Source organism: Bubalus bubalis, chromosome 1, assembly GCF_019923935.1.
Source record: "Bubalus bubalis isolate 160015118507 breed Murrah chromosome 1, NDDB_SH_1, whole genome shotgun sequence".
Classification (NCBI taxonomy): domain Eukaryota; kingdom Metazoa; phylum Chordata; class Mammalia; order Artiodactyla; family Bovidae; genus Bubalus; species Bubalus bubalis.
In genome coordinates this window covers 29,106,759-29,124,252 of record NC_059157.1, presented here as the reverse complement: position 1 = coordinate 29,124,252, position 17,494 = coordinate 29,106,759, and the positions used below count along the sequence as shown (strand labels likewise).

At 45.2% G+C, this 17,494-nt stretch overlaps 1 protein-coding gene across 6 annotated transcripts in view; it reads right to left on the bottom strand.

Annotated features, from left to right (window-relative positions):
* FAT1 (FAT atypical cadherin 1) overlaps positions 1 to 17,494 on the bottom strand; it is a 123,479-nt gene that overhangs the window by 4,865 nt on the left and 101,120 nt on the right. For 5 of the 6 annotated variants that reach the window (XM_006076178.4, XM_006076179.4, XM_044938271.2 and 2 more), the window contains exons 14-26: positions 16,726 to 17,115; positions 15,256 to 15,470; positions 14,547 to 14,684; positions 12,194 to 12,337; positions 11,485 to 11,682; positions 9,853 to 10,654; positions 9,586 to 9,717; positions 8,247 to 8,404; positions 6,778 to 7,240; positions 5,934 to 6,087; positions 5,675 to 5,785; positions 3,385 to 4,016; positions 2,571 to 2,708 (exon numbers count right to left, since the gene is read on the bottom strand). In XM_006076178.4, coding sequence (XP_006076240.4) covers positions 2,571 to 2,708; positions 3,385 to 4,016; positions 5,675 to 5,785; positions 5,934 to 6,087; positions 6,778 to 7,240; positions 8,247 to 8,404; positions 9,586 to 9,717; positions 9,853 to 10,654; positions 11,485 to 11,682; positions 12,194 to 12,337; positions 14,547 to 14,684; positions 15,256 to 15,470; positions 16,726 to 17,115 — 3,675 coding nt within the window. Of the gene's footprint in view, positions 1 to 2,036; positions 2,090 to 2,570; positions 2,709 to 3,384; positions 4,017 to 5,674; positions 5,786 to 5,933; positions 6,088 to 6,777; positions 7,241 to 8,246; positions 8,405 to 9,585; positions 9,718 to 9,852; positions 10,655 to 11,484; positions 11,683 to 12,193; positions 12,338 to 14,546; positions 14,685 to 15,255; positions 15,471 to 16,725; positions 17,116 to 17,494 lie in introns of all 6 variants that reach the window. The other variant, XR_329107.4, reaches the window with a different exon arrangement.

Here is a 17,494-nt window from a genome sequence, read left to right as displayed (position 1 = left end):
AACTATACCTTCTTCAGTCACCATGTCAACGACAGCATTGACAAGGTGTATTACAGTCACTATGGAAGCTTGTGAAAAGGCACAAGAGCAGTAAATTAGAAAGACCTTCAGTGAGTCAGGAACTTGCATTAAATATGATTTTTGCATATTATACAGTTTCTACCTCATAGTTTAACGATGTGAATACTTGAAACATAGCTATATAATTATGTATGATCTTTGCACTTGTTCCTTATATGTCTCAGATTTTTCCAATCAAGTTATATATTTGTTATCATTAATCAAAGGAATAAAGAGTAACCATATTATACTGTAATTTAGGAAAAGAACTTTCAGCCATAAATTTGTTTTACAATTACAATTATGAATCAAGTCAGGACAAAACAACCCTGATTTTAACATCCCATGGGCAAAAGCTTTCACATTCAAAGAGTCAAATATTTGGCTAAGCCAATTTTCTGGGTCCATTTAATACACTCATACATTGTTTGCAGGAAAAAAATTAAGAGCTGCATAATAAGGTAAAATATGCAATATGAATACAAAAATGGCTTTGTCTCTGTTCTCTGTACTCCCAACCCCAATTTTCCTGTCTTTCTGCAGACGAGTTAACAGCTGGTGAGCTAACATACCAGCAGAGAAATGCAGACTGTCTGCCTGGCTGTTTCCTGTGTAAATCCCCTTTTCATTCCTGTATCAAACTGTTTCAAAGTATTTATGCCAAGATAAATAAATGTGCACGTAACAGGCAGAAGGATGGCCCTCCGAAGAGGCCACATCCTCGCCCTGGGAACAAGTTACCATCCTTGGCCAAAGGGACTTTGCTAATGTGATGAGGTTAAAGAGCCTGAGATGAAGAGACTCCCCTGCATGATGTGTGCAGCCCCCAGGTAATCGCAAGGGTTCTTAAGGGGAGCAACTTTCCCAGCTGTGGTTGGAGAGCTAGGACTGCAGCAGACAGATCGGTGAGGCGCAGTGCTGCTGTCTCTGACAGATGGAGGCCATGAGCCATGGAATGTGGGGAGGTTCTAGAAGCTGGAAAAGGTACAGGACAGGGTCTCTCCTCTGGTGTCTCCAGAAAGGAGACAGTCCTGCTGATATCTTAATTTCAGCCTGCTGAGACAAGCGTCACAGTTCTAAACTGCAGAACTATAACAAAACTATCTTGTCTTAAGCCACTATGTAATCTATTACAACAGCCTTAGAAGACTAGAAATATGACTTAAATATACTCTTAATACAGGCTTCAAATTTATGATTCATAATGATTAAAATTATGATAAAGATTAAAATAAAGACACTCCTGGATAATATATTTTTTCTCACATTGTATTATCTGGCAATTAATTTTCGTAACTAGTTTGACCATAGCTTATTAAAAGTTTCTAAGACTATTAAGAAGAATGATGTTTCAGTTAAAAGAAAAAAAAAAACCTAGGAAAAGAAAGAAAATACTGGCAAAATTCTGAGATTTATGAAGAGCATTTAAGGACAAAGATATGAATGATTATGTAAATTGGCAACTCTATAATGTTTTAGAATTAAACCTAATGAAAGAAAGAATTCTACTTTGTTGTTGGTTTGATAAGCAGAGCTCTGTCCAAATACTTTATTGCTAAATAATAAACACTGTTGCACCTTCATATCATATATAACATGCTTGAAATGGCTCAGGAATGAATGGAACATACATATGGCCATCCTTAGTTTCGAAATGGTCTCTGCAGTATATTATGGACTACCTACTCTGGGTTTACAACAATCAAATAATTATTAGTGAGTTATTTCTTTCCATCAATAAACTGTTTACACATGGCATTTTTATGCAAAAAAATTACAATCAAACTAATTCTGACATTCAAAAATTTCCACTAAAAACTCACTTTATTGGGTTTCTGGATACTGACAGTTTTCTCTACTGGTATGTGCTAATATGGTAAAGCTGCTTATCAACGCCATTCACCCTCAAAGAAACAAAACTGGCAGCAAAGATCCCACTGTCAAACCTTCTTCATTAGAAATATAATCCAACTTACTAGCAATCTCTTAAACTGCGCTCTCAGTCAGTACGCTCTGATCCAAATGGGAGCTGAGGCCGCAAAGGAGTCGGTGGGGAGAGACAAATAGAACCTTGTAACAATCACAGGTGCTGCTCAAGTTGCCCGTGTCAGACTATCGCATCTCCTCTTAGGGCTGTGGGGGTGCGAGCGTGTGTGCAACGCAGGTGTGCTCAAGGAAGCCGGTACGAGGTGTTTTTTTTAAAAATCCACATAACTTCTATAGCATTCACTGTCATGGAAGAAAGACTCGCTGCAGAACTAACCCATCAGACAGAGCTTATCTTTCAATCAGTTACATTTTCTTTCTTAGTATGACCAGTCACTACCGTTCCAATTCCTAAGCATGAAGGATGTTTTCAACATCGTCCCCGGCGGATGTTCATGCAAGGCTGTGTAACTGTGGTCTGAAGTGTGAAGACCGTCTGAGATGGAACCAGCGACTACGTCCCTGTCCTGTGTCACGTGAGCGGGGCTGCGGACGGTGAGCACTGCGGATGCGTGTTTACTCACCATTGTCATCGCACGACTCCGACTGGAAGGAGCTCAGGGAGTGCACTTCGGACAGGCTTTCCCGGGCGCTATACGGCTGAGATGGCTTCTCCTCCAACGGCTTTTTGGAGAGACAAGGATCAAGATCCACTACTTTAGCTAAAAGGAGATGACAGACAAAAGAGTTACATGCCATGAAGGCAGGAGATTCTCTTTTCTTCCCTGCTGTATCCTGACCTGTGGACTGCCTGGGATTTATTCAATGAAAGAACATTGAAAGAAAAAAAAAAAGAAAAGAAACATCTCCAAAACAGAACAAGATACTAAATACAAAACCTACAAATACAGCTTGCAGACTCATAAGAATAGAAATTCTCAATAAACCAGCCTGTGGGGGAGACTATCAGACAACATGGGGAATTAAAATTTTATTTGAAAATGGTAATATATAGCTTTTTCTAGGCATCCAATAGACATCAGGCCACTTAAATATTGTCGCTTCTTCCAGCCACATCTGAGAAAAAAAAAAAAATCCTATCATGCAAATGCCCTCCCAATTTTTCTGTCATAAAAATCCCCCCACCAATTAGAGTTGAGAACCCAGATAAATTTCAAAAACGAAATGATCTTTCCAGATGAATGGAACACAACTAGACTCAATTCCTAAATTAAAGCAACATCGTGGCCACATTGCTTGGTCAGAGATGTGAAGCCAGGAAAAGGTTCCCAATCGTACCAGAGCTCTGTGGAGTCTGGGCACATTCATCACTAACAAAGATGCCACACTGCCTCGAGGTCAGAGACATTTTATCGAAAAGAAGAAAACCATTCTTACTATCATAGTCGAAGTCCCAGCTAGGTTTCTGGATGGAATCGCTGTCAGAAGGAGAGTTTGAAGGTGGCGGGGGAGGCAGGTTTGGGGCCACGCTGCAGACGGCCACAGCTTTCCGGTGTCCATGCATGGACTCGGGATTGAAGGTGCTGAACTCGGGGTGCTCAGGTATAGCTGACCCTTCAAAGGAGTTGCGGTCAAGGTTGTTTCGAGAGTCACTGGGAATGCTTGGGGTGTAGGAGATGGGCCGGACAGGCACCTGGGGTGGTATGTCGGAGTAAATGTTCTTATTCAGCTTGGAATCGAAATACGGTCTTTGCAAGAAAGCCGCGCTGGGTCCCAGGTGTTTGTCCTCGGGTTCGGGCTGGGGTTTCTTCTTCCGACTGATCATCTTGCGGCAGAAGACGAACACCAGCACCAGCAGAAAGATGCCCGTGATGAAGACGACGATGCCGATCCCCTCGGCCAGGCCGATGTTCCAGGGGGTCGACACGTACTGGTTGGGAGCCACGTCTTCGCAGTGCTTCCCCTTGTACTCGTGGCTGCAGTTGCAGTGGTAGGAGCCGTGCGTGTTCTCACAGAGGGCCCCGTTCCGGCAGGGGCTGCCAGCACATTCGTCCACGTCGCTCTGACACCTGCCGAGACAGCCCAGGGTTAGGAGAGGCCTTGGCAGCATCAGAGACTAAAGGCTAATCATCCCTTCCTAGTTAAGACTCAGCAACACTGACCTGGGCTTCCCAGGTGGCACTAATGGTAAAGAACCCACCTGCCAGCGCAGGAGACACGGGTTCCATCCCTGGCTGGGGAAGATCCCCTGGAGGAGGGCATGGCAGCCCACTCCAGTATTCTTGCCTGGAGCATCCCATGGACAGAGGGGCCTGGCGGGCTATAGTCCATGGGGTCGCAGAGAGTCGGACACGACTGAAGTGACTTAGCAACACTGACCCAGACATAGAACAGCCAAGACACACTATCGACAATAACTACACAAAAATCCTTCGTGGAGTAATGACTCGTTTGAGTTTATACCCTGTATGCCTGGGAGATAAACATGTCACGTCAACGTTTAGCTGCCATTTTTCTAAGGATTCAACAGACGACTGACTCAAACTCATTGGCTAAACATCAGTTTGTCTCGATTTCTGATCCAGATATTTAGAAAAGTGCATGCTGATAAATGTATTCCAAGAGGGCTGGATTAAATTTCTCCAATAACTTTCCCATAGGGGACTATGACAGCTCCATACAGCACGTGAAAGGCCAGAAAACTCTGGTTTTCATTTTTAGATGTTTCTCCACGTTGAAAACCCTCCTTGGCTCCTCACCTTTACAGAATCGCCCACAGGAAAGTCCCCTCAAGCCCCCTCTTCCCCTCCCCTTCCCAGTGGGCATCTCTGGCACCTGTGCGAGTCCTCCCGTCACCGCTCAAACCTTTCCTCCTCTAACAAAATGCATCTTCCTCTAATACCCCTATACTCACCTGGCATTACAATTTTGATTACTGGGACATTTTTGTCAACTATATTGAGTACTGACTAAGATTCAGGTAGATTAATGAATGAAAACCATGTGAGTGACGGTGAAATTCAGAATTACTATGAGAACAAAATGTTATGTGAATCCCTGCAGGCAGGTCACACTTCGAGCCTTCTAACAAAAGGGGCAGGTGAAGGCTTTTCTAGATGTATAGCAGTAGGCACTTGTATGTAACAAGCACCAAGTTTTTAAACTGAACCTGGGGGAAAGTCTAAGGTGAAATGGTCCCTGGAACTGAAAACCATTTCATTCAAAGTCAACAAGAGGCATCTTTAGTGCCTCATATTCTTCATCAAAAATAATGATCACCTCTCAGACTATGCAAGGCTCACAAAAGATACCTAAAGAGTTGAGAAATGTTTTAGATGCTACATAAACAATGAAAAAAAAGTCATCTATCTCACAGATAGGTAACAACCCCATGAGCATCTGAGCATCTGTTTAAAAAAAAAAAATCTTACTGTTTCCACAGTTACTTCCTGCAAGTACCCATATGTTCCTTGTTTATAAATAACATTTTTAAAATATAAAAGCATTTTATATTCAAAGCATATAGTATTCCAAGCATTATATCATGTTCACTTGTTCAACATTTTTTTTTAAAGAATGAAAAGATAAATTATACAAAGAGTCACCATGAGCTCTGAATTCAAATTCTAAAGCAACACAGTCCAAATTACTGAAGTTTTGTTGCATCTGCCAATCACTGTGACCCTACAGAGAGCTGCAAACACAGATCTTGAAAGAAGTCAGTTACCTTTCTCCCCTAAAACCTGAGTCACACTGACAGACAGCACCATCCAAACTGTCAAAACACGTTCCACCGTTTTTACAAGGTTCATCCTTGCAGTAGGGGCTGAGCTGGCACCTGAAGGACAAGGGAAAAATAAGCATAAAAACCCAGTGTTTTTTCTGCACCTACAGGAGCAAGTGAATGTGGACACTGCACGCACCCACGACGACACTGGAAGTGCGACTGCTCCAGTGAGTGATGGAGTCTGGGCAAACCTACACACCTCTGACCAGAGTACAGTCCTCTGCACTGGCAGACGAAGTCTCCGTTGTCCACAATGCAGGTGCCGCCGTACAGGCAGGGGTTGGAGGAACACGGGTTGACGCTCACCTCGCAGTAGGTCCCGACGTACAAGGCGTTGCATTTGCAGTAATAACCTAAACCGGCAAACGGGAACCCAAAGTACTATCACTCAGTAACTCAAAAAAAGACGTCTCAGGGTATTGGTTTTTACGTTTAAGTGAAAATTTGGCTCTCTAAGACTTGTAAATCCTATTTGATCCCCCATACCCTCTGGGCACAAAGCTGTCTGTATAACCAAACCTTTCACCGCTGGTATCACCCGAATACAAAGGACTGAAGAGGGAACTCGTGACTCGATCAAGGTCATCCTAACTTACCCAAGGGGGCCCAAGGCCTTCTGGAAAAACCACACTCCCACCCCCATCTCAAGTGAGCAAGGCTGGCAGGCCCCTCACTGGGCCAGCGGGTAAAAGGAGGCTTAGGGAGAACTATGTGGAACCAATTCCAACCCCCTGGTTGGCGTCCTTGTGGCTGCAAAGGCATTCAGGGTCAGCTGTGGTTTCCTGAGGCTAGGGTGCAGAATGACACACGTCTGGAAACGCAATGTAGTGAGGCCACCGCTCGGTGGGAGACAAACTGTCCCCTCCAGCCGCTCCCAGGAAGAACCCTAAACCCAGCTCCACTCGAGCGTCACTTACACCAGCTGCAGTATGTGACCAAACTGACTGCACACGAAGAAGAAAAGCAGAAATGCCGGGAGACCTCCGCCCCCAGTGCACACACGTGGACGGATCACTTAGGAGAGGCTCTGGTGTGAGGCTTACCTCCCGTCGGGGATGGGTGGCAGACGCCCCCGTTCTGGCAGGGGCTGCTCGAGCAGTCCTCCGTCGCCATCAGCAAGCACCCGGGAGACACATCCACCGACTCCTCGATGTGCGCGTAGCTCCTGGGTCTGTTGTTTAACGGCAGCTCCTGCCCGTTCAGGTAAATGGAGTCCATGCAGCCCCGGAAACCATTGCCCACCTGGGGGCTCCGTCCCTGCCGCAAGCCCTGCTGGCGGACGTGGCCCCCAAAATACACATGGCTGTCGAGGTTGAGGGTTTTCAGTGTCCCCGGGGCTGTGCCCGAGGCGGTGTGGACCTGATCCAGAACCAGCCTGGCGTAGTTCCCGTTCACCTCCAGGGACACAGAGTGCCACAGCCCGTCGTTGACCTGGGTGCTCTGCACCGAGACGATGCCGGGGCCGCTGCCACAGTCGAACTTGTACTGCAGCTTCCCGTTGTGGATCTGCGACAGAGACAATCACTGTGCGTGTTATTCTCGCGGAATCGTCGCGCCCAGCCTCGGATCTAAAGGAGGGGCTGGGTCTGCTGCCTGAGGGCAGCAAGTAGGGATGAAAGGGAAAGTCGCTTAGTCGTGTCCGACTCTTTGGCAGAGTAGCCTGCCAGGCTTCTCTGTCCATGGAATTCTCCAGGCAAGAAATATTGAAGAAGGTAGCTTTTCCCTTCTTCAGGGGATCTTCCTGACTCAGGGATCAAACCCAGGTCTCCCGCATTGCGGGCAGATTCTTTACCAGCTGAGCTACCAGGGAAACCCAAGGCCTCGCATTTAAGTACTATAGAACACGTGCTTCTTGGTTTACTGTACAAATAATAAAACCAGGCCTCCCAGGGATATCAAAGTTCCAACTACATAACCTAAAGGCATCGTGTAAGTGACTGACAACTGCTAACCGAACAACAGAAGAGCATCAGATTTTGTTTAAAGTCAAAAACAAATCACTCTTGATTAAAAAAAAAAGAGAAGGTAAGCTGATCATCACTTCAAGTGTATGTAGGGCCTTTCTATAAACTCTCCATAATATTAATAAGATTAATATCAGAGCTTGAATGTAATGGTCATAAGAACCTGAAAATGTTTGTAAAAAACAGAAGTAAATGTCTATGTTGCTGCTGCTGCTGCTGCTAAGTCGCTTCAGTCGTGTCCGACCGACTCTGTGCGACCCCGTAGACAGCAGCCCACCAGGCTCCCCCGTCCCTGGGACTCTCCAGGCAAGAGTACTGGAGTGGGGTGCCACTACCTTCTCCGAATGTCTATGTTACTGTAGAGCAAAAAGAGCCTTTCATCCCACAGAACTTATGTGTTGGTATCAATGAATCATTTAAAGGAAGAACTCAATCATTTCATGTTGCTTATCTTATTCTTTTAAAAAATGGGCCATCTGAATATACAATGGAATTTATACTTTTAAAGTCTCCCACAATCTCAGATACAAATATGCACAAACACTCACCTCCAAGATGCTGTAGTCGGTCCCTCGAGCATACATGACAACCGCGTGGGCAGAGTACGTTCGAAGCCTCATGGTCAGCTTCATCTCTAACTTGTTTTCATTCTCCATTAGACGATATTTCACAAAGCTGTTTCCAGTAAATGTTACGGATGCACTCCCTGGGAATCACAAAGAGAAGAAATAAATCAGAACAAGTTTAAGTATATTTGTGTAAGTTATCTCACCACCACCATGCCCCATTTCAAGTTTTGGATCTAAGATTTTAAAGTATAAAATTCAATTCAATAGGAAATGTCTATTTGTTTCATAAACAGCAACAGCAAAACTGGATCTCCATTTGCAGCAAATAAGTCAGACTTCTGTAAAACACAGAGAAATGAATTCTAAGAGAAATAAGAGATCCACATATGAAATATCCATTAAAAAATCATTAGAAAACAATTTAGAAAAATACGTAGCCTCAAGGTGGTTTGCCAAATGTTCTCAAGCAAGATGTAAAACAATTCATATTTTACAAAAACGATGAAACCAGTATCAATCCAGAGATGAAAACTATTTTGTAAAATTATTCAGAAATGAGAAAATAAAAATTAAACAAATCAAAAGACCAGTGACATACAGACAGTGGGGTTTGTTAACACCCCACTCCAGTACTGTTGCCTGGAAAATCCCATGGACGGAGGAGCCTGGTAGGCTGCAGTCCATGGGGTCGCTAAGAGTCGGACATGACTGAGCGACTTCCCTTTCACTTTTCACTTTCACGCATTGGAGAAGGAAATGGCAACCCACTCCAGTGTTCTTGCCTGGAGAATCCCAGGGACGGGGGAGCCTGGTGGGCTTCCGTCTATGGGGTCGCACAGAGTCGGCCACGACTGAAGCGACTTAGCAGCAGCAGCAAATAATGTTAATGCTCAAAATTATACAGAGTTCCATCCATTAAAAATAAGAAACAGACAAATAATCCAGACAATCAAGCAGATAGCATGAATTGGCCAAACCCTGAAGAGAAGTGCTACCAGGCCATGAACAAATGAAAAGACAACTTTCACAAGTAGCCAGAAAAACGGCAATTTAAATAGTTAGATGTCATTTCATCCCTGGTGGCTCAGATGGGAAAGAATCTGTCTGCAATTCAGGAGACCTGAATTCGATCCCTCATTAGGAAAGATCGCCTGGAGAAAGAAATGGCAACCCACTCCAGTATTCTTGCCTGGAGAATCCCATGGACAGAGGAGCCTGGGGGGCTACAGTCCATGGGGTCGCAAAGGGTCGGACATGACTGAGGGACTAACACTTTTACATTTTTTCACTCTTTTATTCTTAATTGAACCTCTCTCACCTGGGCACTGACCAGACTTGCCACCTGGACAGACGCAGGTATACGTCTCCTCTCTGGGGTCAGTGACACATTCCGATCCTTCAGGGCACGGATTGTCTTCACATCCATGATGTACAAGTGGGCATTTTCCCTCTTTGTTAAAAAATAAGAGGGGAGAGGGAGAGCTAATGAATAGGAATTTCAAGAAAACAGATCTTTACTGTGTCGCCATCGAAGGCTGTGACATGAACCAGCCCGCACGCCCATTTCCACCCCCGTGTGCGTTACCTCTGCAGAGGCACATGGCCGTCCGCCGGTGGCGCGGGGTCACAAAGCTCAGTCTGGCTGTGCTGTGCGTTGACATCACACTCTCGTCCACGGACACCTTCTCGTCACAGAACTTCCAGGGGCAGTCGAGGCCCGCACACAGCTTCCGGAACACCTCCAGGATCCTCACACCGATGATCTCCTCGACGTCTGACACGGAAGAGTTGATCTTCTGCAGGAGCTGTCTGGTGGAAACGTGGGCGACACCTGACCTCTCTACAAACAGCAAGACGTCCAGGTGCGGGTGAGGCTCGGCGGGCTGCAAGCTGACGATCTGAATGTCGTTCCTCCTCACGCCCAGGATGTTCCGCAGAGCTCGCTGGAAGTTGCGCCAGTAGTCGCCGACGAACTCTTCCGGGGTGAGGTTAGCGAAGCGGACGGCGACCGTCTGGTTGAGCATCTCCTGCGTCACCTGTCTGACCTGCACCATGATGTCGGCCGCGGTGGTGAACTTGCCGTCCGTCACGCTCACGTTGAGGAGGTACTGCCCTATGTCCAGCTTCTTGTGCGCGATCAGCTTGCCCCCTGTGCTGGACACGGAGAAGAGGTTGTCCATCTGCGGGTCGAGGCTGTAGGTTAACGTGTCATACACGTCTTGGTCGGTGGCGTGGATCTTCCCGATGACGCCGCCCGAGTACTCCTCTCCGAAAGCAGTGATGAAAATCTCCAGCGGCAGGATTGCCGGAGGATAGACGCTCTCTTCAATGACCCTGATGTCAATATACGTCAGAGACGACAGCTGAGGCTTCCCATTGTCTGCCACCTTCGGGAAAAGGGGGGAAAAAATCACCTTCGTCTGTCATCATTCACAACTTCTTAATACAAATATATTTACACTGCTCAAGTTCTAAACTGTGACCAACTGATAGATATTTAATTCTTTGCGTGAGAAGCATTATCAAGGGACAGGGTAGAAAGCTTTTTCAGAGTAGCTATGTTAATTGGTCATAGTGGAATTGGGGGTATGATGCTTGAATTCATAGGAAAGAGATTGTTAGTAGTGGTGACTGAGTGGTAAAATTAATCGTGTACAGTTCTGGCATGTACGGGTTGTTGAAAGAAACCACAGGATAAATACTTCTTTCTGGCCCTTTCACTGATTCATGCTGAAACTTAGCTCCACCAACATCTACGCTTAAGTGTGTGCTAAGTCACTTCAGGCGTGTCTGACTCTTTGTGACCCCATGGACTGTAGCCTGCCAGGCTCCTCTGTCCATGGGGATTCTCCAGGCAAGAATTCTGGAATGGGCTGCCATGCCCTCCTCCAGGGGATCTTCCCAACCCAGGCGATCAAATCCGCGTCTCTTATGTTTCCTGGATTGGCAGGCGGGTTCTTTACCATTAGCGCCAGCTGGGAAAGTCTATGATAAAGCAACCAAATAAATAAATATGCCCTTGCCAAGTGCTGTGGGATAAAAATGAAGATCTGACAAAAAAAAAAAAAGAAAACCAGACTGTAATTCTAATTCAGTTTTGCAGTTTTGTCTTCTCAAGAGGCATAAGCTGTTTACACATGAGAAGATAGATCACCGCAATGGCTCTTTTCTATGAGTCCTCAAAAAAAAAAAAACCCATGAAGAAAGGCGTGAATACCTTAACATGCAGTAAGTAATGATCCTTCACTTTCCTATTTATGGCGGCTGCCGTCAGGAGGGCTCCCTGCTGGTTGACTTCAAACGCCCCCTCTTCGTTCCCGCTCACGATGCTGAAGAAGAAGGGGGGGCCGTTGTGGGAGGAGTCCCTGTCCGTCACCACCAGCTGCAGCACGCTGAACCCCACGGGCTTGTTCTCCTGCAGAGGGGAAGAGAACCACACAGCTGTCAACAAGATGCCGCGCAAGCTCTCTACAACAGGACATTTACAGCAGACAGACATGGCTGCTTCATTCGGAAGGAGGAGAGGGGACAGGGGCTGGTGGTGCTGGGAAGAAGGGTAGGGAGAATGGGCGGGAAAGGGGGGACTGGAGGGGAGGGGGTGTGTAGAGAGACTGGGGAGGGGAGAGGTGCTTGGCGGAGGAGTGGGAGGGTCTGCGTGGGGCAAGAAGGAAACGCAGGGCAGAAGGTAAGGTTAAGAACCAAGCACTGAGCCTATCTTAAAAACCAAAGCCAAAAAAAAGAAAGACGAAAGCATTTTGGAAATGGCTCATCTTTCAGTACTGACAGAGAGCCCTGTAATGTCACCCTTCCCATTTTTCTCAGAAGCCGTCTTTGGAAAAAGAAAGCTATTTCGAATGAACAATCGAGCCCCGTGAGAGCACACATTTCAACAGGACGCATTCCAGGAGCCCAGGACCCACGGTCACCTGGATGATCAGGCTGTAGTTCCCCCTGGAGAAGACGGGGGCGTTGTCGTTAACATCAGACACGTCGATGTTCACGGTGGTCGTGGCCACTCTGGGGGGACTGCCATTGTCAGAGGCCTGCACGGTGAGCGTGTAGCCTGAAATCTTGTCGGAGAAAACACAAAGAGAAGCGTGTCCGTTTCCACAAGACCAAAGAACAGGGTTCAGTCTCAAGCGTGCTTCTGACATCCCCAGAGGGGCAGATCTGAGGGTCTCCGTCCCCTGAGCCCTGCAGGTGGGCGATTCCCTAACCTGCACACAGGGGCATGGCCACAAGCCACCTGCAGAAGGGAATGTGTCTGCCCGACAGAAAAAGTTACTAACACGGAGGAGGATCTCAGATGCCTCTCAAAAACGTACTTGCTCTGTTAAGGTGTTCTAACTTTGAAAACATGCCGATCTATTAACAGAAATTAAGACAGAAAAGGAACACAAATGATGAGAAAAGATGCGCACACGTGTCAAAGAGTGCAACCTTCCCTCTGCCCCAGTGCGACTCTCAGCTAGAAGCAGACACACATCTAGCTGTCTCCTGCCCTTGAGGGCTCACTCATTCTCAATGCTCAGGACTCTCCAGCTCATCTTCCCCATCAACGTCACACTTAGATTGCTGTCACCTGCCTGAATCTCCCAAGACCCTTCTCTTTGTGACTTCCTACTAGAAAAGGTGACTTAAGTGGAGTGGCTGCTTTTCTAGGACAGCTCCTTTTAAGGTCTCTCTTTCAGAGGAAGCAGTGAAGAGGCCAGGAGGCTGGCTACACCCCGGAGGACGTGCTGTGAAGTACCAGTCCTGAGAGACATGCCCACACGCCCACGGGAGAGGGTGACTGCCTGGGGAACTTACCTGCCACCTCACAATGGACATGAGTTTACTCAAGGTTTTGAGAAGTTGGTTTCAAGTCAAAAACACTAACTTTTGTTCTGCCCAGCAGTACTGCAATCCTAAGCATTAACGGTCATGCTTCCCAATCTCTTGGAAAGTCCCTGCTTAAAAATAACGGGTCAGAAAAGGAATTAAAGAATGGAGATTTCATGAAGTATCTCAGCACTATCTCCCCAAACGCCTTTCAACTTGGATGTGCCCACTATTCTTCTGAAATCACAGTCTGCATTACCCCCGATGCCCTTCTAATTCCCTGAACGAAGGCTCTTTCACTTCTTCCCTTCATCGCCTCTGCGGCAGCTCCCCTCCTGTCTGTGAGAGGGTGAGTAAGTAAGTAGATGGGTGGATCGGTGGAGGGATGGAGACAGGGAGGGAGGGCTTGCCTCTCTCCTCATTCGCTCACAGTTACCTCCAAACCTCAGATCACTTCCATGATCATCTCCAGAGGCATGTGCCTTTTCTGTATTTCCAGCTTTCAAGTCTCAAATTGGACTAAAGTAGCCCCAGACTGGCTGAACAATTTTACCTATTTAATATGCCACTTTCTTGACAGATCAGCACACCCAAAACCACATTCGAGCACCTCTCCCCAGTGCTAAGTCTATGCCCTGTGGCCTCCTTTAATGGCACTCCTCAGTCACAGCCAGCCTGAACAGCACCAAGGCATCCGCCACCTCCGGTCTCTGTGGCGGGCCACAGCTCAGCTCTGTGGTCCTCACTCTTCCTCTGCCAAGTTTCCGCATTTGTCTCATCACTCACGTGTCACTGCTTACTGTCCCCAGTCGGGCTCTGTTGCCTTATAATGACTGTCACTGGTCCTCCTTCCCCCTCACGACACTCAGACCTCCCGCAGGCCTGGTCCTCAGAGACCATCCCCCTGCACTGCTGCACTTGGGCGCATAGACTTGGTAACCACCTAACGCCCGCAGTGCGAGCCTGAACTTAGGATCCTGGCTTTGTCTGTGGCCTGAAATCTGTTCCTAAAACACCTGATGTATCTCCTTTCCCTCACTTGTCTGTAAGATCGCTCTCCTCCAATACAACTGAATAAAATCTCCTAAATACACCCCGGAACTGCCTTTCTCCATTTTTTCTTCCCCCAGTTCCTCACGGGGATTCCCTCCTCTCAACACTAGCATCTCCCAAATCTCTGCTGTTATGTAAAACCCAGATTCTAGCTCCACGAGGTGTCTCAAGACACTGGTGCCAACAGCAGTTTCATCCTAAACACACACTTTTATTCTCTAAACTCCAAAAGTATGAAACAAATCACATATTCTGGAAATCTTTATACTATAATTGCTTTTCAGGTATTTATATTCTGCTTGTCACTTCCCGAGAACAAGGCTGGTTCTTTTGACATCTCCTAAAATGTTGGCACTTCCATCTATTTATTTGATAATCTTTAAACAATTTCATTTCTCCACTTACTGTTTCCCGGTCTAGAAGTTTGGTCACCTTCACTTCTCCTCTAGCAGGGTCGATTGTAAATGGACTTCCCTGGTTGCCATCTATAATCGCATAGTGGATGTGGCTGTTTGAAGGTCCGTCAGCATCATCTGCCATAACCTAGAAAACATCACACTCCTGTTTAGGAGACAGATGAGGACGTGACAGAAATCTATTGAGCTAATTTCTGGTATCAACAGCAGTTACTTATCACAGAGCCAGTAACTGGGTTAATAAGAGACATTGCCTCATCTTCCAATTATTTTCAAGGAAGGCCACTGTAAGAATTGGATGAGAGTGTCCCTGGTGGCTCAGTGGGAAAGAATACACCTGCCAGTGCAGGACACACGAGTCTGACCCCTGGTCTGGGAGGATCCCACATGCCACGGAGCAACTAAGCCTGTGTGCCATAGCTACTGAGCTGTGCTCCAGAGCCCGGGAGCCACAACTGCTGAGCTGACGTGTTGCAACTACGGAAGCCCTTGAGTCTGTGCTCGGCAACTGAGAGAGTAGCCCCTGCTCTCCACAACTACAGAAACCCTGAACAGCAACAATGACCCAGCACAGCCAGAAATAAACAAACAAAGAAATAGAATTAAAACAACAGCAGCAGCAACAACAAAACTGGATAAATCCCTAGAAAAATTCTTGCAAAGACTCAAAAGAAAATTGTAGAGGGAAAGATACACACCGTAATGACAGACTGTTCAAGAACAGCGTCCTCGCTGACGACGGCTGTGTAGGTGTCTTGGCTGAACACTGGGGCGTTGTCGTTGATGTCTGTCACATTGATGCTCACGGTGGCAACGTCGCTCAATGATGGGGTGCCTCCGTCAGTGGCCTCTACAGTCAGGTAATATTCATGAGAGCTTTCATAGTCCAGATTCTCAATGATAAATATGGCCCCTGAGTAGAAAATCAGAGTTACTTCCAGTGCTTTAAAATGCCACCACTTTCTCCTCCTATGACTGAAATCTTCAATAGTTTACTTACCACTTATGTATGTTTTCTAATTTCTTAATTCAATAATTAAAACAGGAATTGGCTCATCCTGGGAACTTTATTGCTTTTACTTTCCTGATACTCTCTGGAATATTTAAATTGCTTTTAAACTTAAATTGCTCAGTACTCATCATATCCCTGTTATAAAAATGATTGTATTTCTTATCTCTTCTAAATGACAGTTTACTACAGAATTTAATAAAACAGAAAGAAAACATAAAAACTACTCTTTGGCTTTTCCTTTTCTTTTCCTTCTTCTACTTTTACAGAAATTCATATCCTTTTTAAAAATCTCTTGAATAACTCTTTGTTTACATACTGTCATTTTTTTAAAAAATCCCTTTTTGATTTAATAATTCCTTTAACATCTTTCAATGTCTTTCTTTTTTACCTGCTTATAGTCTATCCTAAAGAGTCCTAAAAATAACAATTTTATATGTGCTAAAAATACATTTTAAGATAGCATCATCACACACCTACCCTTCATCTGAAATAGTCACATACAATTAAACACAGTTTGAATGGAGAGAGCAATTTCCTTATAGCTATTTCAGTTGACAGGTTAACAAGACTACAAAAGTATTTATGCAGCCAGAGTCAAGAGCTCCAGCGACTTGTGACCCCACTGGCAGTCCCTCACTAAGGAACTCAGTCCAGGTATTTGCCAGTTGTACACAGCTAGCATAATGAAGAAGTCAATTTAATGAATTATCAGGTGCCCCTACTGAATCTAAGATCAAAGAGGTCGAAACTCCTGTTTCACTTGGGAAGCTATTTCATATGAGATCCACAAGGGGCACAGAAAAAAGGAGCCATTATGCAAAATTTTCTACTATCTTCCACTCTTTATCTTTACTGATTTATTACATCCTATATCTTTACTAAATTACTAGAGTATGATGCTTTAATTTTCTCCTTAAATTTGGTCATATCTATAACAGACAAGCCAGAAATGATTTTAGTATGTAGAACTGTAGTTTTAAAGCCTTCTAAACCATTATGAATCCCACTTCAGATAACAACACAAATGAAACTTGAGTTTTCTCTTTTTTAGGGTATCTACTGACAACATATGACCTGTCATTGTACCTGTAAAGTGCTGAGCAATCTAGACTTTCTGGCAGAATAAGGGCTTCCTCACATTCGAGTGGTAGGTTACCTGTTTTAGAGTCGATGCTGAATTTTCCGTGTTCATTCCCACTTATGATAGAGTAGGTGATTTCTGCATTTGCTTCAATGTCCCGACTCGCTGCGTACACTTGGAGAACTTCAGTCCCAATGAGAATATCCTCAGACACCGTGGCACCGTATTCACGGTATTCAAACACGGGCGGGTTGTCATTTATATCCAAAACAGATAGGACAATGGTGCCGGTAGCTGTCAACCTTCTGGGCAAACCGTGATCAACAGCTTTCAAAGTCAGAGTGTATACTGCCTGGAGTTCTCTATCCAAAGGCTTTTCTAACTGAATGATTCCAGAAAATTCATTAATGGAGAACTGCCCATCAGCGGAGTTAAGCAGTGAGTAGGAGATTTTCCGATTCAGTCCTGTCAAGACACCACATCATGCCAGAATGCTTTATTTCAAGAAATGTAAGCATGCTACTTAAAAATATGTACACCTATGGCTGTTTCATGTTGATGTTTGACAGAGAACAACAAAATCTGTAAAGCAATTATCCTTCAATTAAAAAATAAATTTAAAAAATACATGTAGCATACATATTAAAAGGGAAAATGCTAATATATATTATTTAAAAATTCTTGTTGACTAAGATCTTTAAAATGTAACTTTTAAATGAAAGATTCACTGAGTTAAAACAAATATAATTTCATACTCATTTGACTTTTTTTAAGACCATATGATAAAGGAACTTATGTTCTGAAAACCCAGATCTTTAAAAATAAAGCCTACTTACTACTTAGC